The 27,233-nt window shown below is 35.1% G+C and overlaps 1 protein-coding gene across 4 annotated transcripts in view; it reads right to left on the minus strand.

Annotated features, from left to right (window-relative positions):
* LOC149951807 (uncharacterized) overlaps positions 1–27,233 on the minus strand; it is a 177,475-nt gene that overhangs the window by 32,116 nt on the left and 118,126 nt on the right. For all 4 annotated transcript variants that reach the window (XM_090168234.1, XM_090168233.1, XM_090168235.1 and 1 more), the window contains 3 exons: positions 11,265–11,683; positions 7,463–7,928; positions 4,045–4,513 (listed from right to left, as the gene is read on the minus strand). In XM_090168234.1, coding sequence (XP_090024360.1) covers positions 4,045–4,513; positions 7,463–7,928; positions 11,265–11,679 — 1,350 coding nt within the window. In that variant the 5' untranslated portion in view covers positions 11,680–11,683. The remainder of the gene's footprint in view (positions 1–4,044; positions 4,514–7,462; positions 7,929–11,264; positions 11,684–27,233) is intronic.

Here is a 27,233-nt window from a genome sequence, read left to right on the forward strand (position 1 = left end):
TATTTCTTCAATCATTGATATATTTCTTCAATCATTGATATATTTCTTCAATCATTGATATAATATTTTTTCAATCATTGATATAATATTTTTTCAATCATTGATATAATATTTCTTCAGTCATTGATATATTTCTTCAATCATTGATATATTTCTTCAATCATTGATATATTTCTTCAATCATTGATATATTTCTTCAATCATTGATATAATATTTTTTCAATCTTTGATATAATATTTTTTCAATCTTTGATATAATATTTTTTCAATCATTGATATAATATTTTTTCAATCATTGATATAATATTTTTTCAATCATTGTTATAATATTTTTTCAATCATTGATATAATATTTTTAAATCATCCATATAATATTTTCAGTCGTTGAAATAATATTTTCAATCATTGAATTAAAAATTTATGCAATTTTAATTTTCTTTTCAACACATATTATAAACCCAAGATAAAAGGAATTTATTTAAAGTTATTTAAATTTAAATAACTTAAACTAGTAGGGGACCATTAAGGGGACGACCCTGGTTATACCCTAATCCAGGCCATTCGCGGTAGCGTCGAGCTAATGCGGTAAAAATACGCCACGATGTAACGATAGCGGATGGGGAGGGACAGACAACAATTGACTGATCTATTAGACCGGGGCTAATAGCCTTTGCGCCCGGAGCAGAGTGGAGTGGCTGCGCCTATCATTTAGCCCGTCGTCTTGATTAACGAGCGCACGTGCGCGCTCGACTTTTCTCTCTCTTTGTATTTATAACTATATCGCTCTCCTCCGTACTGTATACAATAGAAAGTTGATGACAAGCGCCCTCCTCCCCCCATTTCCTTTTCTCGTCCTGGCTATGAAAACCCTAGATTGGAAATCTCCGCGCTACACCGAAATAAACAGTGCCGTAATAGGCTTTTCAGATATTAATTTAAAAAAAAGTTCAATACGTATTTGCAAATTTTGAATCTCACAGTGATTTTAGAAATCAGAAACTGATTTTACAGATTTCAAAGCACGATTTTAGCGTTGAATTTTAGGTAATTTCCTAGATTTTTTACTGGAGTGCCTATTACAGGGTTGCCACAGTTTTTTCACAATCAAATTCCCTGACTTTTCCAGGTTTTCCTTGACCATCTCCGGAGATTTTCCAAAACTTATTTTGTGACAAGATTTTGTATTTTTTAACCTATATTTTAGTAAAAGTTTCCTATTTGCAACCGAAATTAAATTTCCTGACATTTCCCTGATTTTTAGACTAATTTTTTAAAAATTCCCTGACCTTTCCGCAGATTCTCCCTGACTTATTTTGTGCCAATATGTTGTAATTTTAACCTACATTTTAGTAAAAGTTTCATATTTTCAAAGGAGATTAAATTCCTTGATTTTTAGACTTATTTTTAAAATTCCCTGATTTTTATACCCATATTCAAATTTTCTGACGGTTCTAGGAATTTCAGGTTTTCCAGGTACCGTGGCAACCCTGTATTAATGAAAAAACCATGGATTTTTGTACAAAAACCTGTCGAAAAGTCGCGCGAAAATCTAACAACCTACGAATTCACGAAATATCATTTCAATAGCGTAAGAAAAAAACCCCAGGAATAAACGTAAAAGCTATCGCGGATGGTGATCCTGGTTGCTTAGAGCCGGGATACAAAAGGTCTATTCAAAGACGCCTCCGTCGCGGTACAATATGTGAGGAGGGAAAAACGCGTCGCTACAAGCCATAAAATGCAATACGTTGATGGATTTGGTGATTTTTCCGCGGAGAGATGGCCAGAAAGCAACGCGCCTCAGATAGGATGGCAAAAGACGCTGAAGAGACGACAGGGGGCGACACAGGCAAATAGGGGGGGGGGGATGGGTAACGGGCGCCAAAATACCCGTTTTCTTCTCGTTCCCTTCCCTATTTGCACGTGCTACTAAAAGTAAAAGTGAAAGGAGGGGGTGGGTTAACTTGTGTTCGGCGGTGACGTCACAAAGGCAGTCGCCCTAATTTATTGTTTAAAATTGTTTTTCTTACACCGTAGTAGCGGTACTCGAAGCCAGCGCGCGCCTCAAGACGCTCGACTGAAAGCTTACTCTCTTTCCCCCCATTGCCTGAAATGACTTCTCCCTAAGCCTTGGCGTGGAAATTTTTGTCCATAGATTTCAAAGGCAATTTCGCACCCAAAGCCGTTCTTGGCTTGCCATCGCGACCACCTTTTTTTTGGGTTAAAAACTCCACCGCAAGCTGAGAGGAGACTGAAGGTATCGGTTACGGCAGAAAAGTTTAAAGATAGGTCTTTGTTGCTAAGCTACATTGTCAAGAAGGGAAATTTTTGGCTAACTAGACCCGCAGGATCGAATTCACTCTTTTTGTTTCCTCTTCGGAAAGCCTATTAAAATTCTACTCTTTGGGAAGATGATGAGGATGAAGAAATTTTTTTTCTCAAAGTTTAAAAAGTAGAGATTTTCCGGTGATAAGCGAATTTGGCGCCAAAACGGAGCCTTAAGATTCTAATTTAGTCTAATTTATGAGCTCATTGCCTTTATACTAAGCTGTATATTTTAAATAGAAAAGTGCTAGAGCAACGCTAAATTCGGGTAGAAAATAGTTCTAAAATTGTGATTAAAGTAATTATTTAAAATTAGTAAAAATTAGTTCTAAAATTGTTAATTTATAAGATTGTGATTAAAGTAATTATTTAAAATTAGTAAAAAATAGTTCTAAAATTGTTAATTTATAAGATTGTGATTAAAGTAACTATTTAAAATTAGTAAAAAATAGTTCTAAAACTGTTAATTTATAAAATTGTGATTAAAATTAGTAAAAAATTGTTAATTTTTTTATTTAACCGTGTAATTTTTGGTCCGATTGTTGTAACCTTTATGACGTTATAAGGGTAAAAATTCCTATTGGCTGATAGAAAATTTTGTTTACATTCTATACTGCCATTACATTTTTTTCAAGTATCCTAACACCATTATTTTCGTCTAATTTGATTAATTTCTTGTAAACTAATAAAATATAGTTAAGAATACATAATGATAATTAAATTTACAGTTAAAAATTAACAATGAAACCTAGTTAGATGGCGCCAGATGTACCGTGGTTGACGTTTTCCAGCGGCTTGAATTAATAGGGACGAGGAAGCGATATATCAGATGGCTACTATTTAATTAATTCGTTCGTCGGTAGCACACACACTTAACTTTAAGCTGTATTTTAAGCCTGTTTTAACTCTAATTTTCGAGATCATACTTAAATTAAACTACGCGTTTCGATTCAGAAAATAAAACTCTAGCAAAGTAAAAACATCAAATGTTCAAAAACTTTAAAATAATATTTTTTAAACCAAATCAACGCCATAAATACAGGATAACCGTGTCGAAGGGGTAGTCACTTTAGTAATTAGGTGTATAAATCGATAGTAATCTCGGGAAAACACCTTAGGAAATCATCATAAATTAGTGCAAATCACGGATAAATTAGTGCAAATCACGGATAAATTAGTGCAAATCACGTATAAATTAGAGCAAATCACGGATAAATTAATGCAAATCACGGATAAATTAGTGCAAATCAAGGATAAATTAGAGCAAATCACGGATAAATTAGAGCAAATCACGGATAAATTAGAGCAAATCACGGATTAATTAGAGCAAATCACGGATAAATTAGAGCAAATCACGGATAAATTAATGCAAATCACGGATAAATTAATGCAAATCACGGATAAATTAGAGCAAATCACGGATAAATTAATGCAAATCACGGATAAATTAGAGCAAATCACGGATAAATTAATGCAAATCACGGATAAATTAGAGCAAATCACGGATAAATTAGAGCAAATCACGGATAAATTAATGCAAATCACGGATAAATTAGAGCAAATCACGTATAAATTAGTGCAAATAATGGTAAAATGAGTGCAAATCACGAATGTTTTTCGAAATGCAGTAATAAGGTGTACCAAATGTTTTCGAGTGACTACTCCTTCGAACCAAGGCCCTCGTAAGAGCAAAAATAAAGAATGAAATATTTGACTCACCAAATTCTTCAGCTCCTGCTGGGCCAAGAAATGATCTTTGATTTTCTGTAGTTGTTCGAGAACCTCCGAGAGTCTCCTCTCTTTCTCGGCGATGGATCCGCCGCCCAGGACAGTCTTGAGGACCGTCTTCAGGACGTCCTCCTCGTCGTGATGTTGTCGGTGCTGCTGCGTGTGGCTGCTCTTGCGTCGATGCTGGTTGAAGTTATCGTTCAAGTCTTCGGACTGCATGGAAGAGCGTCGGTCGGTGGTGGTCTCGCTGTGTCTGTCCTCGTCGTCCTCCTGGGGCGGACATCGGGGCAGATGCCACCACATTTGCCGCAGTCGCTCGTCGGTCAAACGGGCCAAGTCGAGGTCATCCCCTTCCAGCCCTTCCATGTTGCTGGCGCCTCCCAAGTAGTTCCGACTCGGGTCTTCCTCGTCAGCCGACGTGTTCCGGGATACTGAGTTCCCCCTTGTCACTTCGCCGGAGCTAACGCCAAATGAGGGGAAAAAACACTTTACCGTTTTTTGCGTTGTACAAGGCGCGTTTGGATTCGCCCATCTAAAGAGTTAACTACGTTGTAGTGGTAACTATCAGTTTGCAAACAAACTTTTTCAGCGCGTGTGCGTGCTGTTAGTTAGAAAGGCTAGTATTTAACGATGACAGAAGTAAATTAACTAGAGTATTTCGAAGGCGACGTATCTTTAAATTTCGTCAAGGTTGCCACCATATTTTCAGATTAAAATTCCCTGTTTTTCCTGACCATTTTCAGAGATTTTCCCTGACTTTATAAAACCGAAATTAGACAATTTTTAATGTTATATTTTGCTTTTATCAGAAGTTTATAAATTGAAATCAACCTACATTTCAGTACAAAAGTATTATTGCAACGGTAAAAAATCAGCAAAACTTTAATGGAACTAAATAATAGTCATAGAATTTGAAAGATAACTAGAGTAAAATTTCCCTGGCATTTTAGGCCCAATATTAAAATCCCTGACTTTTCCCTGACGTGTGGCAACCCTGTTCGTTCTTGTCTTTGAGCTGACGGTAGTGCGCGCCAATGGTTCATTAATTAATTAAGAACATGACAATACACAATTTTTATAATTGTCATATTTTTCATTAAATTAAACCACTGACATATCTAAGCGAACAGGGCCGCGCGAAGAAATTTCGGGTCCTGGGCCCATGAACCGAGAATCTAAGGGAACTCACTGTTTCCGATATTTTGACACGGTAGGCGTGGTCTAAATCGGAAGGCTTACTGAGGTATGCCAGCCGTTTTGAAGCGCCTCAAATATTATGTTAACTATTTCTAGGGTAGGCTTAGTCGGGGCTTAGGCGACAGTATACGTGTAGTTAGTGAATTTGATTAAAAAAAACCTCAGCCATACACGGCTTACTGGTTATTTTTACTTAACAAAATGGTTAAAATTAAACATGAACGCTCCAGCTTCTCCACGAAACTACGTCGGAAATCGAGTACAGCGACCCCAAATTTGTCCACATTAAAATTATCCGTGATTTTCCTATTCCCAGTATTCACGCGTGCTTTTTAAAGCCAGAATAGTGAGTCACCTTAGATTCATGGTCCATGCTGGGCCAGATTACGTCATCACGGGGCCTTCTACCTGGTGAAGGGCAAGGCGATGGGCCCTTTTTCGCCGGCCCTGGGGATTTTATAAACCCACGCAAAATTATCCCTATTCGTGTTATAAAAGTGAGACAACTAGGGTTCATTTACTTCTGACAACGCGGTGTAGAGGCGTTCTGGGCTCGCATTGTCATCATTGTTGAGGCACGCGAAGATATATTTAACAGACTTTACCCTATTAATACGACAACTCGTATTATTCAATGTCAAAATTATAACAATAAACTCGTTATGCGTCGCGTGGTTGAGGTAGAATGCTGTAAGGTGATCTATTACGACAGGGTTGCCACCATATTCTCAGATTCAAATTTCCGGACTATTCTCTGACCATTTTAAGGCCAAAATTAGATTGTTACATTTATCAGAAGTTAATAAATTTAATCAACTTCTATTTCGGTACAAAAGTTATTTCAAAGTTAAAAAAAAGTTTAAAGGATCTAAATTTATAATAACGTAATTTGCCATAGATCTACAGTAAAATTACCTTAAAAAAGTGTCAAGATAAAACTGAATTCCCCGACTTTTTACAAATTCTTAAAATTCCCCGACTTTTTTAAAAATTTTTAAAATTCCCCGACTTTTTACAAATTTTTAAAATTACTGACTTTTTACTAATTCTTAAAATTCCCTGACTTTTTACAAATTCTTAAAATTCCCCGACTTTTTAATAATTCTGAAAATTCCCTGACATGTAGCAACCCTGTACAGCCTTATGTTACCTCCCTTCCGCTAAACCCACTAAGTTATGCACTTGCGATTTAAATCATCCACTTAATCGTGATTGATTAGGGAGATATTATATTATTTATTAACGAACATACTGTTACGTCAAATATCTTAAAGTATAAGAAATCAGAAACTGATTAGGAGATTTCAGAGAGCAAATTTCGTGTTGATTTCAAGATTTCTAAAATCATTTTTCTAAAGAGTGTACGGGATCGGTAGAATCCAATATTTTGCACCCAGTGCCACAAGCTGGGATCGAACCCGACTCTTCTTGCTGGGAAGCGAAAAGCGCTAACCACTCCACCACCCCACCTTTAATAGCTCTCAGTAGTGTTATTAATTTTCCGGAAAAAAATTCCGCAAATAAGAATAACAAATTTAAACAAATTACTTTTTAAAGGTTTTTAATTTTTTAAACTTTTTATCGATATAAAATGTCTAATAACAGTAAACATACTACAAAACATTAACAGTGTTACATTGTTTGTTAATCAGTTTAAACTAGTCTAGAGGTTTAGTTTGACTTTTAGATTCGAAAAAATGAGGCGAAAATGCCGCTTTATTTAAATTTGCAAACAATAAATTAGACTAATCATGGAATTAAAAAAATTTTCGGAAACAAAATCCGGATAAAAGCCCTCGGTCATTTTCCACAGAAAACTTACGCTAGCTCTCAGTAAAACAGAATAGGAAGTGTCACACTTATGTAGTGTTGTAAGTCGGAAAATTTTAATTTCATGATTACTCTAGTATTGTTTGCAAATTTAAATAAAGCGGCATTTTCGCCTCATTTTTTCCAATCTGAAAGTAAAACTAAACCTCTAGACTAGCTTTAAACTGATTAACAATGTAACACTGTTAATGTTTTGTAGTATGTTTACTGATATTAGACATTTTAAATCGATCAAAGTTTTAAAAAATTAAAAACCCTTAAAAAGTAATTTATGTTTAAATTTTAAATTTTTTCGATTTGCGGAAAATTTCCCGCATTTTATTTTTCCGGAAAATTAACAACACTACACTTATGTAACAAAATTATACACTTATGGACTTACCTTAATTTGTTCTTTCTGGATTTGCGAGCCATGATGCTGGAGGTGGCTGCGCTGCGGAGGGCGGAAGCGCCCGGTAGCCTGGCGACAGTTTCATCCGCTTCCCGGAAGGTGGCACCCCGGTTCATCTTGGAGGCCAATCGTTTGAGGACGTCGTCCATGGATCTGCTTTTCTGGGAGGTTCTGTTGGTGGCGGCGGTCGTCGGTTTGCCCACGTTTTGCATCTGTTGTTGCTGCAGGGCCGATTGCTGCAGTTGCAAGTCCCGCAGTAGTAGTTTCGCCGTGGCGTCGTTGGCGAGTAAGTTCTGGTCGGAGTCGTACTCCGAGTCCGTCGTCGATTCGTCGAGGCGCGACCCGACGGCGTTCAATGATTTATTATTCTCCTGGCTCGAGACGAGCAATTCGTTCGCCACGTAACTTTTCGAGGGTCTCTTGTTGGAGACCAGTGCACCCAATGGACTCGCCAAATCTGCAATTACATTCCAAATTAATAACGGGTTTATCGTTATCATCATCATTTTTTTTCGTCAATAAATGTCATTTTACTGGCCAATACAAGGCTACGATAAAATCAAATAATAATAATAATAATAATAATAATAATAATAATCAGCAAGGCTAATTCACTTCTGCTAATACCCAAGGCACCACCTATAATATTCATCAAGCGAATTTTAAAGCCAATAATTCAGGTGGCCGGGTTACAATGCGTAAGAAAATTAAATAATTTAACTAATATGTAAATACTTTGAAAATAATTTAAAAATGCGATTAAAATTTAAAATTTTTAAACGTTAAGTAAATAATTAAACAAAAGGATAATAATTGAAAAGTTTTCCAATTTTATTTAATATTTTGTAAAGAATTTTAAAATACATAAGAAATTCCAAAATATTTTAAATATTTTGTAATGAGTTTTAAAATATATAAGAATTTCCAAAATATTTTAAATATTTTGTAAAGAATTTTAAAATATATAAGAATTTCCAAAATATTTTAAATATTTTGTAAAGAATTTTAAAATATAAGAATTTCCAAAATATTTAAAAATGTGATAAATTAAGAATTTACAAAATACTTTTCAAATTATTACAAATTTCGGAAAATTAAGAATTTACAAATTTTTTAAATAAAAACTAATAAGACATTATAATTATTTTTAACGAAATGAAGGAATAAATATACCCAATTAATAAACATCAAATCTAAAGATGTTCGGATTTCCACCGAAAATGAAACACCGTTTGGATCTAACGCCGATTCTAATTTGTCTACAATATAAAATAAAATTTTATTTTGAAATCGAACCATTTGTCGAGGTACAAAGTGCGCTGTAGAATCGATGTAGAAATATCGCGGGGGAATATAAAGGTTTTGAAAATAGGAGAGTTTACCGAAGAGTGTGGGTGGACCATACCGCCGAAAAACAATGTAGGATTGTAATACGCACTACCTTTGACTTTCGCAATACTAATAATCTAAAGGTGCAACGCACGACACAAAAATGCTTTAATTTTTCAAAGCCTACAAGCCGGTACCGCACTTGCGCGAGTCAAATGAATCTAATACTAGGTGGAAATGTCGACAACATGGTCTACAACTTAATTCGAATTAATTTGAGTTAATTTGAACACGAAGGTGTTGAAGAATCGACGCCATAAATTACTTTTTAATAATTTATTAGGCAGAATAGGCATACGTCTAAGGCCTACTTTATTGGCGCCAATGAAGTACGAAAATAGGCGCCAACGCAGTACGCACATGATTGACGCCAACGAAGCCCGAAATTATTACGCGCCAACGCAGTACGCACATGATTGGCGCCAAAAAGCCCGAATTATTTACGCGCCAACGCAGTACGCACATGATTGGCGCCAAAAAGCCCGAATTATTTACGCGCCAACGCAGTACGCACATGATTGGCGCCAACGCAGTATGAACATCCCTGGATTCATTGCTGAATTAATAATTAGCAAACTTCTCGGAACTTTATGAACTATCGTTTGCTAGATATGGTGCTAGTGTAATTAAAAATTTCGTCTGCAATGACAGAAATTTACAGATTTTCAGCTTATTCTGATATTTAGTAAATTACTTAATTTAATAATGTATTATTTTAGTTATTTAGTATGGTACTAATTTCAAATGGTAATTTACTAAAATACTTTCAAAATAAATCAAGTTACCATATTGAAAATTGCAACTTCATTAATTTTATAAATTCTACAAATGTAGCCGATTACAAAATTAGTAAAATAGTAAGTGATATATTAGTAAATAAATCAAAATTATTAAATTAGTTGAGTAGTAATCACGTAATTCAGTTATTTTTTTAACTTACTAGATAAGCAAATCACAAAATTTACTAATTTTGTAAATTACTAAAATAAAATTTAGCAAACGACTAAGTTACTAATTTACTTAATTCAAAAGTCGCATGATGACTTAGGCCTAAGGTGGTGCCTTGGGTATTAGCCTAGCTGATTATTTGTTTGTTGTTGTTTGTTTTATCATTAGTAATTAAGTAATTTACTAATTTTGTAAATTACTAAAATAAAATTTAGCAAACGACTAAGTTACTAATTAACTTAATTTAGTAAATTATGATTTATCATTAGTAATTTACTAATTTCTTATAATACCAAATTGCAATTTGTTTAATTTTTCAAATTATTAGATTGCTCATTTAGTAATCTATAGTTCAAAAATTATTTTTAATAATTAGTTAATAAATTTTCATAGTATTTGCAAAGAACCATTATCCGGAATTATTTCAATTTAAATCATATTATATCATTTATCTAATGCGAACCAGACTCAAATAGACCACTAACAACCCAAAAACTGGAGACACAAAAATCTTCACCAAAAAAATTGAGAATCGAATAATATTTCTGTTAGGTAAAGCCATAAGTGTATAATCACTTTTCCCATAAGTGTGTCAATTCTTATTAGGCTTATAAATACGTGCTATTTGCTTCATCACAATCTTTTTAGGTGAGACGTCAATAATCCCAGAAATCGATAAATATTTCCAAGGCCACCGAGAGCGGGCCCGGGGGCCCCGGTCACTACTGGGGATAGCTATACATTTTCGGAGAGAAACCGGGGCCCCAGAAATTTGTTAGGCCTGAATATTTTGACAAACTTATAGAATATAAGGTGGTTTATTTTCGCTTGTTCCGGGATTTCGGAGTCGGGTAAGAAGAGTAAGGTTATGACGTCATTTTTCTCCGATTCTGTGCAGTGGCGAATAGTTAGAGTCGGAGTAAAAATGTTCTTCCAAAACGGCTGCCTTTTTAACAGAACAATTCTGGCTAGCAGACGACCAAATCCGATGTACTCTCTTTACACCTTCTTTTCACAGTGGCGTCACCAGGATTTCAAAACTAGTGGTGCTTAAGCCATTAGCACTGGTCATGGGCATTGAGTGAGGTTTGTAAAGTTAAAACATTGCAGACGACTAAGTAAAAATGAAATTTTTGATGCCCATGTTTAAGTTCGAAGAAACCTTTTCGCCAAGTGAATTGGAAAAATTCTGAATTTTAGGTGGCGCTTCAGAAATTTTACAGGTGGCTCAAGCACCGCCTAAAACACCCTAGCGCCACCACTGCTTTTCAGAAGGAGTAAAAAGAGTAGCCCTAATACTCCGGAACGAGCGAATAGTTTATGGGGCGGAAAAGTCGAATAAAACGTTTTAGGTTAAAAACGGTAGACTTTTAGTCCGAGAACGGACGAAAAGAAACCAGCAAGCATTGTCGGTTTTCGTAATCGGCAATCGCGAAAAATGATGTTGAGATCTGACCTCTGGCTAAGTCCTCCATGGAGTCCTCATCGTCGTCCGCTTCGTCCTCGGCGTGCATGCCATCATCGTCCTCCATGTACTCCTCTTCTTCGGTGGGGAGTTCCCGGGTGGCGCTCTCGCCCCTCCAAGCGCGCCCCATATCGACGGCCATCTGCAGGGGCATAGTCAAGTCGGCGGCGGTGGGCGGGCGGCGGCCGAACTCGTCGGTTTCCTCTTCGGTGTCTTCGCCGCTGCAGCCGGCCCGATCTCCGTCTCCGTCGTCGTCGGAAGCGTGCGCGGCGGGAGGCGCTCTGGCCGACGGTGCGACGCCGACGCTCGCCGACAGCTGAGTGCTGCCGACGCCCGCGAGCGACGCCTCAGTTTGCGGATCATTCGCTGGTAATTTGGTCGGCGGACTTTTGCGTTTCGAAGACATACTCCTGCAACACATTGAAAAAAATGCGCTTTTTTAGGACGGAATATAATCAGACTTATTGTATTACATTACATTACCCTAGACGGGGAAATAAACGTTTAATACGAAGCTATTAGAGGTGATATTTAAAATGTTTTAATTTATTACATGATGTAATAAATAAATATAATATATTATTATTAATATTATCTAAAATATTATATTACATATTAAATTTTTTTTAATATTATCTCGAATATTATATATTACATTTTTATTAATATTATCTAAAATATTATATTACATATTACATTTTTATTAATATTATCTCGAATATTATATATTAAGTTTATATTACATTTTTATTAATATTATCTCGAATATTGTATTATTTATTACATTATTATTAATATTATCTCGAATATTGTATTATATATCACATTTTTATTAATATTATCTCTAATATTGTATTATATATTACATTATTATTAATATTATCTCTAATATTGTATTATATATTACATTATTATTAATATTATCTCTAATATTGTATTATATATTACATTATTATTAATATTATCTCGAATATTTTATATTACATTTTTATTAATATTATCTCGAATATTTCATATATTTTTATTAATATTATCTCGAATATTTCATATTACATTTTTATTAATATTATCTCGAATATATTATATATTACATTTTAATTAATATTATATCGAATATTATATATATTACATTTTTATTAATATTATCTGGAATATTATATATATTACATTTTTATTAATATTATGTGGAATATTATATATATTACATTTTTATTAATATTATCTGGAATATTATTATATAATTATTATTAAAAAAATGTTAGGCATAAAAAATAAATAATTTTGCCGGTTTTTGGATAATTTAATTTAATTTTTGGTGGCACCTGGTAAGACTTCCCGTATTGAAAAATTGGCCTATAATGGCGTGACCCTAGCATTTAATAACGCTGATGGAAGCAATGTAAAATTATAATTTTGCTATCTAACCTTCATTATGAACGTTATTTAATATAATTACAGCATAAAACTATATATTATTAACGTATAAATAAAAAATTCGCCTATTGTTAGTATACCCCCAAAATAACTAAAATCAATATTGTCCAAATGATCCTGGTATACCACACTTTAAGCACACAAAAACTAAAAAACCTATTAAATTTCTTTGTTCAAACTAATATTTTTATATTATTATTATGTATTTGGGAAATTATAGAGCGAAAATTCTGATCTAAAGTCGGCATTTCTATGAACTCCAAATCTGGTGACTAATACCAGAAACAAATATCCTTCAAAGTACACCTCCAACTGTTCACTACAAGAGCATCTTAGCATAATTTCGGCGGTGTATCTGGGCTATTTGCATTCGGAATAATAAATCAATTTGTAACAAGCCAGGGTGGCGATGAACACAGTTACCCCGCGTCGCGTAATACCGGTAGGCGGTCAAAAGGTGTACGCCAAATTTGTTTATTGTTAAAAGCGCGTGAAATTCGCCTCCGAAATAGCCCATTTTCCTCCTGGGAAATACGCCGGGGGAAAAAGTGCGGGGAGGGTCGCGGCAAAGCGCGCGCTTTTAAACAAAGTGACCAATCACCGCCTCCCATTTGTTCCGAGGCGCGCAAGCTGCGTTCAATTACACACGAATCATTTGAAGCCGAGGCGTACGCTTCCCTGGCTCAGTCGACAGCTCGCAAACTTTACCCTTTCCGGGTGCCTATCGACGCGCGGTCAACCGAGCTCCGTTCGGGGGGGCATTTCCAAATAAATGGCCGCAAAATATTCTATTATCTTCGCATCTTTCAAGAGAGAGAGAGGGCTGTTAGTTAAATGGAGCCCGAGGCGGTTGCATAATACGGCTATTTAATAGAGGGAGTGATTTAACAGCCCCCCGTATATTGTGGCGCGCATTACGCCAAAGCGCCACCCACCGGCACGCCGATGAACTAAAGGGGGTGTTCGCCTTTATTAAAGAGTAATTGATGACTTAATAAAAGCCCCCCGGTTAAGGATAAAGAGCGGACCACGCTTCTTTATAGTTAACTAAATTAGGTGTAGTGGAACTGCTGAAGTTGAGCCTTTTACGGTGATGGGCTGAAAAACAAGACTAAATACCCATTAACCCTACTTAACTCGCTAAAATTTAGATAGCTAAATTAAGTATAGTTAAAAGTATCTAATATGTATCATTCCCGATAAAAGAGGGGGAAGCCGGTACAAATTACCGGTGCCCATGCAGCCTAGGGGCCCAGGTTTGAGCAAACGGGGTTAACCTATCTCCGAAAAAGTATAGCTAATTCCAGTAGTAACTAAACAAAATCTATATTTAGATAAATAAATCTTTGATTTTCACTTAAAAAATAGAAACTATTTAACCATTTTATCACAAAAATATACTAGTAGCTATTCATGTTAACAATAACAAAAGTATAGACTAGAATGACTTTGTATAGGAATTTTAATTTCGAACCTTTTCATTATGTTTTTAATTATATTTTCTTTTTTAAGCATTTTCAAAAATTAAAATTTTTACAGGGAGGTACCCTTAAAATTGTTCAGATTCCCATGTTATATTCAATGGGAAAATTTTCATTTTGCGTTGTCAAAAATATTTTTGGTTGCCATGGCAAAACTGTTGCTCATTGAATAAATTCCCTTTAGGGTTTTTCAAGTTATATGAAGGTCTACCAAACCCCCAAGTTTGAACTAAATCGGTGCGTTACAACTCGGGTCGTCTCCTTGTGGGTGGCGGGATTTGAAATGGGCAAAATATCAAAATTATAGGATTTTATAGGACTTTTGGGGGATTTTGTTAGAAATATAGGATGTTATAGGGAATTTTTGAAAATATAGGATTTTTTAGGAATTATAGGACCTCTGGGGGCCCTGCCAATATCCTACAGGCCAAACAAGAGAGTGGGAAAGCCGGTACAAATTACCGGGGCCCGGATTTGAGCGAAATGGGATAAAATTATCTCCGAAAAAGTATAGCTATAAGTCCCGTAGTAACGGTTCTCTAGGTGCGCGAAATTTCTTTATTACAGGGGCCCAGGCCCGGTGGCCCTGATCTTGAGTAGTTCACGGTGTAGAGGAATTCTCTTCACCAGAACAAACGAAAACTATCCATCTATTATAGTGATTTTATTAAACAATATCATACAAAATATAAGGTTTATAGATCTGTAAATATAAAGTCTAATAAATATAAGTCTAATTTTATTTTAATACATTAGATGAATACTACTATGGTAATTAGTAAGATATAAATGATAAACTTCTGGTATAATGATACTGAACCATTTTTGGATAAGACTTTAGTCACGTAATTTTAAATTTTACAAGTGTGAAAAAGCATGAAATAAATACAAATTTTCGAAAAATACCGTCCGCTAAATTAGCGCTCGTAAGTGATAAAAGATGGCAGCAGGGTGGCGTATAATCCGGAAATTTTGTCCAATTTCTTAACGTTAAAAATTAAAGTCCCGTAAATCCGAAGAAATTTGCCTAACGACGCTTTGCAAAACCATTATTTTTGGGGATTTTCAGTTTTACCCCCGACTTATACGAATTCCTAGTTCAGGCTGAAGCCGCCGAGGGTCGCCGCAGTCGCCGAAAGAGAAGAGAGAAAAAACAGCGCGAGCGAAAGGGAAAAATCCATTCGTCAGATGTCACAGGTGCACATGATCGAAAGCGCGTCCGAGCACACAGGCAAGCCTCGATAAATAATGACCAAGGCCTGGCACTCTTAAGAAAAGCAACAACTTTCGAGCTCGGAGACAGCGCCGTCCCACCTTTCTCAAGATAGAGCCTGCCCTCGCCCCCCCCCCCCCCTGGCTGCCCGATAGAAGGCGAAATAAATCAAGCTTGCATTAAGAACTATTAGAAACTCACTCTAGGCCTCCGCTTTCTTATAAACTATTAGGCCGGCATAATTTCGGAAAAGCGAACCTGTAGCGGTGGTTGCTGGTAACTTTCTTTAAAAGTTACGGAATATGGTAATGGAGGTGTTCTCCAACCCAGCTAATCCTCCCCCTACCCCTTACTTGGTCACCCGCCATCGACCAGATTTAGCTCGAAAAGTTTCATTGAATAAGTACGGAAAATTTAATGATCTACCTTGTTTGATTCAAGTTAGCTAAAGTACGTTTAAATTAAATACCTTTAATTTCATCCATAAGAATATAAAAATGAGGATCTATTTCTTCAAATAGGATAAAAATGGGGATCTAGTTCTTCAAATATGATTAAAATGGGGATCTAGTTCTTCAAATATGATTAAAATGGGGATATAGTTCTTCAAATAGGATAAAAATGGGGCTCTAGTTCTTCCAGTAGGATAAAAATGGGGCTCTAGTTCTTCCAGTAGGATAAAATGGGGCTCTAGTTCTTCCAGTAGGATAAAATGGGGCTCTAGTTCTTCCAGTAGGATAAAATGGGCCTCTAGTTCTTCCAGTAGGATAAAATGGGGCTCTAGTTCTTCAAATATGATTAAAATGGGGATCTAGTTCTTCAAATAGGATAAAAATGGGGCTCTAGTTCTTCAAATAGGATAAAATGGGGCTCTAGTTCTTCCAGTAGGATAAAATGGGGCTCTAGTTCTTCCAGTAGGATAAAATGGGGCTCTAGTTCTTCCAGTGGGATAAAATGGGGCTCTAGTTCTTCCAGTAGGATAAAATGGGGCTCTAGTTCTTCCAGTAGGATAAAATGGGGCTCTAGTTCTTCCAGTATGATATAAATAGGGCTCTGGTTCTTCAAATATGATTAAAATGGGGATCTAGTTCTTCAAATAGGATAAAAATGGGGCTCTAGTTCTTCAAATAGGATAAAATGGGGCTCTAGTTCTTCAAATATGATTAAAATGGGGATCTAGTTCTTCAAATATGATTAAAATAGGGCTCTAGTTCTTCAAATATGATTAAAATGGGGATCTAGTTCTTCAAATAGGATAAAAATGGGGCTCTAGTTCTTCAAATAGGATAAAATGGGGCTCTAGTTCTTCCAGTAGGATAAAATGGGGCTCTAGTTCTTCCAGTAGGATAAAATGGGGCTCTAGTTCTTCCAGTGGGATAAAATGGGGATCTAGTTCTTCAAATATGATTAAAATAGGGCTCTAGTTCTTCAAATATGATTAAAATGGGGATCTAGTTCTTCAAATAGGATAAAAATGGGGCTCTAGTTCTTCAAATAGGATAAAATGGGGCTCTAGTTCTTCCAGTAGGATAAAATGGGGCTCTAGTTCTTCCAGTAGGATAAAATGGGGCTCTAGTTCTTCCAGTGGGATAAAATGGGGCTCTAGTTCTTCCAGTAGGATAAAATGGGGCTCTAGTTCTTCCAGTAGGATAAAATGGGGCTCTAGTTCTTCCAGTATGATATAAATAGGGCTCTGGTTCTTCTAATAGGACCAAAGCCTGTGTTTAATTTCATCCAAAATACACCCTAAACCTATAATTTAATGCAAAAAAGCCAAAAACCTAGTGTACTTTTAATTTCTATCAAAATAGTGAAAAAAACTTCGTTTAATTCTTTTAAATTGACCAAAAACCTACGCTTGTAATTTCAATGAAAATAGACCAAAAACCTACGCTCGTAATTTCAATGAAAAGAGACCAAAAAAACTACGCCTAATGATATCCAAAATAGTCCAAAATTTCATCCAAAAAAGCATATTGATTAAACGGGTACAAACCAGGCCTTAAAAAGTTGGGCCTATCAATTTCTATACGGGCAAATTACGTTGTATTAAAAGTCTCGGCTATAAAGGATTTTTTCCCCTTTGAAAATCCCCAGGATTACCGTACAGGCCTTTGGCGAAAGGAAAGCTATTATGAGGAGAGTGGGAAAATACCCGAGACACTCATTAAAATATTGTTCGAAATTCGACTAATAGATGGCGACGGCGTTGTCAAGCCAACTGTATTATTTAAATGAGTCTCCGGAGGAAGGGAGCTATGAAAGAAAAATCCTTTTTCCTATTAGAAAAGGTGGTTGGGGGAGAAAAAATATATTTTGAAAAATCGAGGACCATTCTCATTTAGCACAGACCATTAAGGGCAAGGAGATTTGATGACTTCGTCTTAAATCACGTGATTAAAATCCCAACCCGGCCGACAGGACACCGGCCATTACGCCCGAAAGCTTTCTTTTTCGAAGAATATAATCCCGAGGATTTTTTCCCAATCTTTCCACGCCTTCTATAAAGCGACCGTTACCCGACATCGAAATCCTAACAGCCGCCCTTGACCCGGCCCTTCGACGATAGTATCGGGTTATCGCGATCTGTCGACGGTGTACAGGGAGAAGTCGGCTACCAGGGGAAAACAGGAAAAATCACTTAAAATTGAAAATTTCGCCGGCCTCAAAATGGTCAGATTGGAATCGCGACGGGTGTGGAAGCGAGGGATGGCGAGGGTCATTAGGTACACCTACGCCCTTGACCGTTACTGATAAAATGACCATCAATCTCCCGTTCCCAATACAATTCGAAGAGCTTAAATTCGCTTACTTACGTGGTAGCAGTGGTTTGAGAGCAATTTTAATAGTTTTTCGATTTTTTTTCTGGCAAGCGTAATCTTTCAAAGTCATGGACAAAGGCGTCGCTTCAACCAAACAACAATAGCGGTAATAAAAAATTATCGTCATAATTCAAGTTTTGCGGGAACAATAGGAAAATATAAAGGTAGATATAAGTAATTTATTATTCATTTCGTTGAGAGCTTCACGTACAAAAACATCCAAATCCGATTTACCCTTTTTAATAAGAATTTTAAGCCAACCGTTATTTCGTCATGTAAATTGTAGCGTAATATGTTTTAATTGGTGTTTAATTAAAATTAAATCTTGCAATACCGAAACTAAATGGTTGCCGAAAAACGTATAGCAATTAATTAAAAATTAACATAATAAATGAAAGTCAACTGTCATACTCTTTTATCTTCTATTTAAAATGCTGGATGAAATTTAACAGCAAATATGGAACTTACACAGTTTTTCTTTAAACAGATAATCAATGACCTTTACATTTTACCTACAAAGCAAATAATTGGGTCTGAATCACCCTTATTTACATATTATCAAAGTTAAATACTCCTAGTTTGATTAGTATCAATTAATATTTAAATCGACAATAGTTTAAAATTTTATCCAAGAATTTTTAATATAATATAAACCTAAAATTATTATAAACCAATTTCCATTCACATTTTAACTTCCACAGTTAAATAATTTATCTAGATCATTAGCTAAACAATTTTAAATAGATCCTCAAACTGGAAAACCAAAATACAAAATTACTTCATACCTTCTGAAAACGATATTCTTTACCGTGTTTTTTCGATTTTAAACTGATATTAATAGATAATATATTATAAAACTAATTTATATTATATATTCTTCGACTAATTTAACTGGAATAATTTCGCAATAGCATGGTCAAAGAGAAAAGTAGTCAGGGAAATCGAAATTCCAGCACCGACGTCGGGTTAAAAGTGTTACTTTAAATAAACCGTATCTTCCTTTTGTTTCGGAGTAGTCGACTACGCCCCTTTTTGGAGGCAACTTGGCGGCGATCTTATCCAATCCCGATCGAAGAAAGAACAAAAAGGATGTGGGCGGAGTTCACCGAGACAAAAGAAATGCCAAAGAATAGCGAGCGCCTGCGTGCCCCGATCCCAGTATTTCTTGGCAAGAAGCGCGAGCTCTCTTGGACTTTGGCCAATGATATTAACAATACGAAACACGAATCGGGGAGGGACCGAATTGGGGGATGCAACCGACTGCGAGTACCGAAAACCAAACACATTATGTTAAATTTAGGTTTACATTTTCCTAATGCGTTGTACCCTTTTTCGAAATTAAGTTTATAGTTGTACCGGTTTCGAAACTAAGTTTTTAGTTGTACCGGTTTCGAAATTAAATTTTTAGTTGTACCGGTTTCGAAATTAAATTTTTAGTTGTACCGGTTTCGAAACTAAGTTTTTAGTTGTACCGGTTTCGAAACTAAGTTTCTCATTCAATTTTTAAAATTACTTGAAGAAAATTAATCTAATTTTTCTTCCTAATTAATGATGATAATGCGATGTTGTTTGGGAACAACTGAATTTTTTAACGTAAATAAACCAAACACGGGCTTTAGCTTTATTTACATTATGTTAAATTTAGGATTACATTTTCCTAATGCGTTGTACCGGTTTCGAAATTAAGTTTTTAGTTGAACCGGTTTTATTTAATTTTTAAAATTACTTCCGATGCTTTTTTAAAGTTTCTAATTTTTCTTCCTTATTAATGATGAAAATGCGATGTTGTTTGGGAATTCCAGGGGGAAAAAGGGATTTTTTAACGTAAATAAATTATTCGCTTTTGCCCGGAATTTTGCATTAATTAAATAAGTGTTTACTTTAAAAACTGCTCCTGGGTAAATATGAATTATTTATCGAAACTCAAAAAGCGAACCACTTTATAATAGTTAACACAAAATAAACCGACTTTATCCGTCACAGTATCGAACTGTTATTTTAAATGCAATTATTACCACTACTATATATTTATAGCTACGACAACTACTCCATATTACCACCAAAACTACTCTTTATTACTACCAAAACTACTCTTTATTACTACAAAAACTACTCTTTATTACTACCAAACTACTCTTTATTACTACCAAACTACTCTTTATTACGACCAAAACTATTCTTTATTACGACCAAAACTATTCTTTATTACGACCAAAACTACTCTTTATTACTACCAAAACTACTCTTTATTACTACCAAAACTACTCTTTATTACTACCAAAACTACTCTTTATTACTACCAAAACTACTCTTCATTACTACCAAAACTACTCTTCATTACTACCAAAACTACTCTTCATTACTACCAAAACTACTCTTCATTACTACCAAAACTACTCTTTATTACTACCAAACTACTCTTTATTACTAGCAAAACTACTCTTTATTACTAGCAAAACTACTCTTTATTACTAGCAAAACTACTCTTTATTACTAGCAAAACTACTCTTTATTACTAGCAAAACTACTCTTTATTACTAGCAAAACTACTCTTTATTACTAGCAAAACTACTCTTTATTACTAGCAAAACTACTCTTTATTACTAGCAAAACTACTCTTTATTACTACCAAAACTACTCTTTATTACTTACAATACTACTCTATATTACTTACAATACTACTTTTTATTATTACGATTAATTTTACTATTACACCTACTACTTTTATTACTACGACTACTACCTTTTTATTACGACTACTATCAAACTTAATCCTAACAATCCAAAAAAATCAAACTTATTTAGCTAAATAAAACTTTGGAAGATGACCCTAACGGCGAGCTTCCCACCCGAACCAATCTTGGCGGGAGAGAATTGCAATTACCGCCAAGAGCGAGCAAACTATTAGACGCCGCTAGTCGGAGACGACGGCGACTCTGGATGGGATTGTCACGCGGCGAAATGAGACAGTTTTAGCGAAAATGTCACAATCTTAATTACAAAAAAACATTGCCACTCATCTATTCCGGTTGGAGAGAAACGGAGATTGTGGGCGAAGAAATATAATTATAGAAAACGAGGGAATATGGAGAGGATCAGCGGAGGGCGACTCTAGCGCCATCTATCTGGAGGTGACTGGAAGCATCGCTCATCGGGGCATGCGTAAACAGCTATTCGTCAATTGAGCGACGGAGCAAATAGGGAATGCAGGGAGTAGACGTGCCCGGGGGGAGACGCAGCATTGTCAGAAGCAACTGCTTTCAGGGACCTCCATAACCGCAATCAGAAAGCCAACCCACCCCCGAAAACACCTCATTTTCATCTTATTTCATTGTAACGCCAAATTGGAGTTGTTCGGATAACGACTTTTACGCTCATTTATATATTTTTTTTTTATAAATTACTCGTTAGCAAACATTTAGTAGCATAATTTACTAAATTAAATAATATGATTAGTAACTATTTGTAGCAACAATTTTTGTAATATCACGTCGTTTCCCTCTAATTTGTTTTAAATAAATTACTCGTTAATAATCATTACTCAAATGTAGTAGCATAATTTACTAAATAAAATAATATGATTAGTAACTATTTGTAGCAACAATTGTAGTAACACTAAGATAATTCGATTTTATTAATTTTAAATCGTATTTAATTTAGTTAATATTTAAACATTCCCCCCTTTTTCTCAACAGATTTATTTACAATTAGTACGCTGTAGTAAATTAATCTTAATTAAAATTTAGATTGCTTGGAACTGGCATTGCTAAAGAAAATTATTTTGTATACCTGTATTTATTGAAGCATAATTGACGATTTAATATGCTTTATTAAATATCAATTGGTTTTTAATGCTTGATTAAATATCAATTGGTTTTTAATGCTTGATTAAATATCAATTGGTTTTTAATGCTTGATTAAATATCAATTGGTTTTTAATGCTTGATTAAATATCAATTGGTTTTTAATGCTTGATTAAATATCAATTGGTTTTTAATGCTTGATTAAATATCAATTGGTTTTTAATGCTTGATTAAATATCATTGGATTTTTAGTCATTAGATTTAAATCATTTGATATTTAGTCATTAGATTTAAATCATTTGATATTTAGTCATTAGATATAAATCATTTGATATTTAGTCATTAGATTTAAATCATTTGTTTTTTAGTCATTAGATTTAAATCATTTGTTTTTTAGTCATTAGATTTAAATCATTTGTTTTTTAGTCATTAGATTTAAATCATGTTTTTTTAGTCATTAGATTTAAATCATTTGTTTTTTTAGTCATTAGATTTAAATCATTTGATTTTTAATCATATTTAAATCGTTTGATGTGAATTATTTATTTTAAATCATTTGATTTTTAATCATATTTAAATCGTTTGATGTGAATTATTTATTTTAAATCATTTGATCTATTGACTGTATTAAATGAATTGGTTTGATATCGTAGAATCCTAGTATAAGATACCCAATGGGATAAATGAAAACGCGACCCTCGGACCAGAGTAGGGAGACGAGAAACGGAGGGTTACACCACAGGAGCGCACCAGGTGTCAAATAGTTTTTGACAGCGGAGGAATAAGAGAACGGAAGGGAGGGGGTACCGCAAGAACGGATTGACGCTAAACAATCAATTAGAGCTGTCACGAAAGATTAGACAACAGAACGAGCGCCTGCCTCCACAGACAGTAGACGAGCCAGGCTTAGCGCAAATGCCAGCTCGCCTTCGATAGGGACCAGGGAGAGAGCGATGGAATTATTTCGGGCCCGTTACTAAGCTATTGGCGCGAGGGCCCCCACTCCCGTCTGACAATGGAAGGGTGCCCACGTCGACCGCGCCGGAGGTGGTCTGACGTCAAATATAAATATTACGAACAATTAAACAATTTTCCGTGTTATTATGTTTGGTGGCACGCGTGGGTTGGCGAGGTGTGAGCTGCCTGGTTTTCAGGGGTGTTTTGGCCAATGAGGTGTAGAAGCGGAGGCTGATGGATTGCCTCGCTTATGAGAGGGACCCCCTCGGACCCTGGGTTCAGGCCCCGCTGCGAAGTTACAAGCTACGTTACCCAGTTTCTAAGTTACGTTATTCGGTGATTGTGTAATAATATATATTCTGTAGATAGATTTTGTTCGTGATATGGTCTGGTTATTGTTACGAATGAAACCAAAATATATGATTCTTAAAGAAGTATCCAGTAATATTAATCTTAGAGAGAAGTATCCAGAATTATTTATCTTATAGAGAGAAGTATCCAGAATTATTTATCTTATAGAGAGAAGTATCCAGAATTATTTCTCTAAGAGATAAGTAGAGAGGAATATTTATTTAATAAGATAAGCTTCCAGAAGAGAAGTATCCAGTAATATTTATCTTAGAGAGAAGTATCCAGTAATATTTATCTTAGAGAGAAGTATCCAGTAATATTTATCTTAGAGAGAAGTATCCAGAAATATTTCTTTTAGAGAGAAGCTTTCAGAATATTTATCTTAGAGAGAAGTATCCAGTAATATTTATCTTAGAGAGAAGTATCCAGTAATATTTATCTTAGAGAGAAGTATCCAGTAATATTTATCTTAGAGAGAAGTATCCAGTAATATTTATCTTAGAGAGAAGTATCCAGTAATATTTATCTTAGTGAGAAGTATCCAGAAATATTTATCTTAGAGAGAAGTATCCAGAAATATTTATCTTAGAGAGAAGTATCCAGAAATATTTATCTTAGAGAGAAGTATCCAGTAATATTTCTCTTAGAGAGAAGTATCCAGTAATATTTCTCTTAGAGAGAAGTATCCAGTAATATTTATCTTAGAGAGAAGTATCCAGTAATATTTATCTTAGAGAGAAGTATCCAGTAATATTTCTCTTAGAGAGAAGTATCCAGTAATATTTATCTTAGTGAGAAGTATCCAGAAATATTTATCTTAGAGAGAAGTATCCAGAAATATTTATCTTAGAGAGAAGTATCCAGAAATATTTATCTTAGAGAGAAGTATCCAGAAATATTTATCTTAGAGAGAAGTATCCAGTAATATTTCTCTTAGAGAGAAGTATCCAGTAATATTTCTCTTAGAGAGAAGTATATCCAGAAATATTTCTCTTAGAGAGAAACTTCCAGAATTATTTCTTTTAGAGAGAAGCTTTCAGAATATTTATCTTAGAGAAAAGTATCCAGAAATATGTTCACAGAATCCAGCTGATTTTACAAAATATTCCAATCGTGACTCGACCGCCATTGGTATTTGCCATTAAATCTGTTTCTTTCTAAAGCGCAGATGGGTATTATCACGTAAGATATATAATATATACTTCGGTTGATACAAATACGTTTTTATTAATTATAAGAGCTATAAACGACAAAAACGAGCGAACAGCATCACAGCAACGTATTACGAGTAGCGAATATTTAACATAAATCCAGCTCAAAACTTGCGATATTAATACGAAACCCAACCGATACAAGGAGTAAGAGGCTAATTTGGCGCGTACCCCCTCAACATCACAATACCAACGGCGAAAAAAATGTTAAACAAGCCCCTCTGGTAGCCATCAATCATTGAATAAAGGTTATAAGAAAAATAAGTGATAGTGGTTTTCCGGAACCCCCGAGTTCGGCCAAGCGGCAGCGAAACTTTTTCAACACGTACCGTACAAACCCCAGCTCGCAGTTCGAACGAAAAGTGGATCGTCGTCTCGATCATCCACTTTCGCTACCAGCTAACCTTCTTCATAACTCTAGACTAACTTTATCAGCGCGCGAGAAAAAAATGGGAACTTAAGCTACAAAAAATAGCATTTGAGAACATAGGGAAATAAAGCTTAGACGCCATTACATAACGGTCTGTATCGTTCGAAAGGGAGCGTGGGGTTGCGGTCTGTATGGTTTGAAAGGGGGCGTGGGGTGGCGGTCTGTATGGTTTGAAAGGGGGCGTGGGGTGGCGGTCTGTATGGTTTGAAAGGGGGCGTGGGGTGGCGGTCTGTATGGTTTGAAAGGGGGCGTGGGGTGGCGGTCTGTATGGTTTGAAAGGGGGCGTGGGGTGGCGGTCTGTATGGTTTGAAAGGGGGCGTGGGGTTGCGGTCTGTATGGTTTGAAAGGGGGCGTGGGGTTGCGGTCTGTATGGTTTGAAAGGGGGCGTGGGGTGGCGGTCTGTGTCGTCGGAAAGGGGACGCTGGGTGGCGGTCTGTGTCGTCGGAAAGGGGACGCTGGGTGGCGGGGGTATGGCAGCCCAAATCGTTCTACTAGAAGAGATGAATGACACTGAATTTTGGCACCCCCCTTACCATCCCCCCCCTCACCGCGTCTAAAAAACACGTGGTGAAAAATTAAACCCTGGATGACTAGCAGACAGGCCCTGGTTCGATTCTTACAGCGAAAATTCTTGAGTCGGTTACCAGCGCATTAAGGACGCCGAGATCATAAAAAAAATGAGATACAATATGATTGAGTGCCACAGATTAGCTTTATGACGTTCCGGAATTCTTACGCGCAGGGTCGGATGCGGTAAAAAAATTCAGAATTAATTAAAAATAGCGTCGACGTTGATTAATTTGACTAATTAGGGGAGTTTATTAAAAACAGATTAATTGATTGGTGAAAAAAAATGCACCAGTTTTTTGGAATTTTGGGAATATCGTACCTTTAACTTAAAAAATGAATCCTCAATTAATTAAACCGTAATATTATTATTCACATAAACCGTAATATTATTATTCACATAAACCGTAATATTATTATTCACATAAACCGTAATATTATTATTCACATAAACCGTAATATTATTATTCACTTAAACCGCAATATTATTATTTACATAAAACCGCAATAATATTAATATTCACATAAAACCGTAATATTATTAATATTTACATAAAACCGTAATATTATTAATATTCACATAAAACCGTAATATTATTAATATTTACATAAAACCGTAATATTATTAATATTCACATAAAACCGTAACATTATTAATATTCACAAAAAACCCGTAATATTATTAATATTCACAAAAAAAACCATAATATTATTAATTTTCACAAAAAACCATATTATTATTAATATTCACAAAAAACCATAATATTATTAATATTCACAAAAAACTATAATATTATTAATATTCACAAAAAACCATAATATTATTAATATTCACAAAAAACCATAATATTATTAATTTTCACAAAAAAACATATTATTATTAATATTCACAAAAAACCATAATATTATTAATATTCACAAAAAACCATAATATTATTAATATTCACAAAAAACCATATAACAGTGAAATAAGTTTGGATCTAAAATTTATCAGTAATTATTTTACTTTATTAATGTTGAAATGTTTGAAATATTCAAAACTTTTTTATGAAGAGCAGTTACCATAAATGACAACCTTTTAAGTCATAGATAAAACAGAATATAATCTAAAAATAGAGTACTTTATAACCCATGCAAAAAATAGGGTTTATAATTTCCCCTATTAAAAAAAAATCCTCATTCATGGTTCCGCGTGTTCCCCCGACCAAAAATGACGTAAAAAAATTCTAATAGTAGCATCTTATCCCTCCTCATTTCCAAGCGCGTGCGCGTGCGGGTAAAAAAAATCGCTCCTATAACATCAAAACTAGATCGGGACTTGTGAATGAAAAGTTCTGAAATTAGCGTCCCATCCCCTTACGAAACACGATTTTTTTTTAATATATTTTCCGCTACTTATATATAAATACTGCATACGACGTTTTTTTGCTTTTACGCCTAGCTTGCAAAAATTCAGGATTTGATACTTATTTCTGAAAAGTCACAATTCGAGGGTAAAACCAGCGTTCTAGGTCACGGATAGAGAGAGAACGCGAGGTGGGGAGCGAAAGGTATTTCGGGAAGAAGCATTTTCTTGGTCAAAATTTTATTTTCGGTGTAAAAAGGTACCCTCAAATCTCTCTTCTCTCCGGGCTGACTCGCAAATTGGGTCGGATCTTCCTCTTTCTAAATTAATTAAACGGGGATCCATA

The sequence above is a fragment of the Leiobunum rupestre genome, chromosome 3, assembly GCF_980474605.1.
Source record: "Leiobunum rupestre chromosome 3, qqLeiRupe1.1.hap1, whole genome shotgun sequence".
Classification (NCBI taxonomy): domain Eukaryota; kingdom Metazoa; phylum Arthropoda; class Arachnida; order Opiliones; family Sclerosomatidae; genus Leiobunum; species Leiobunum rupestre.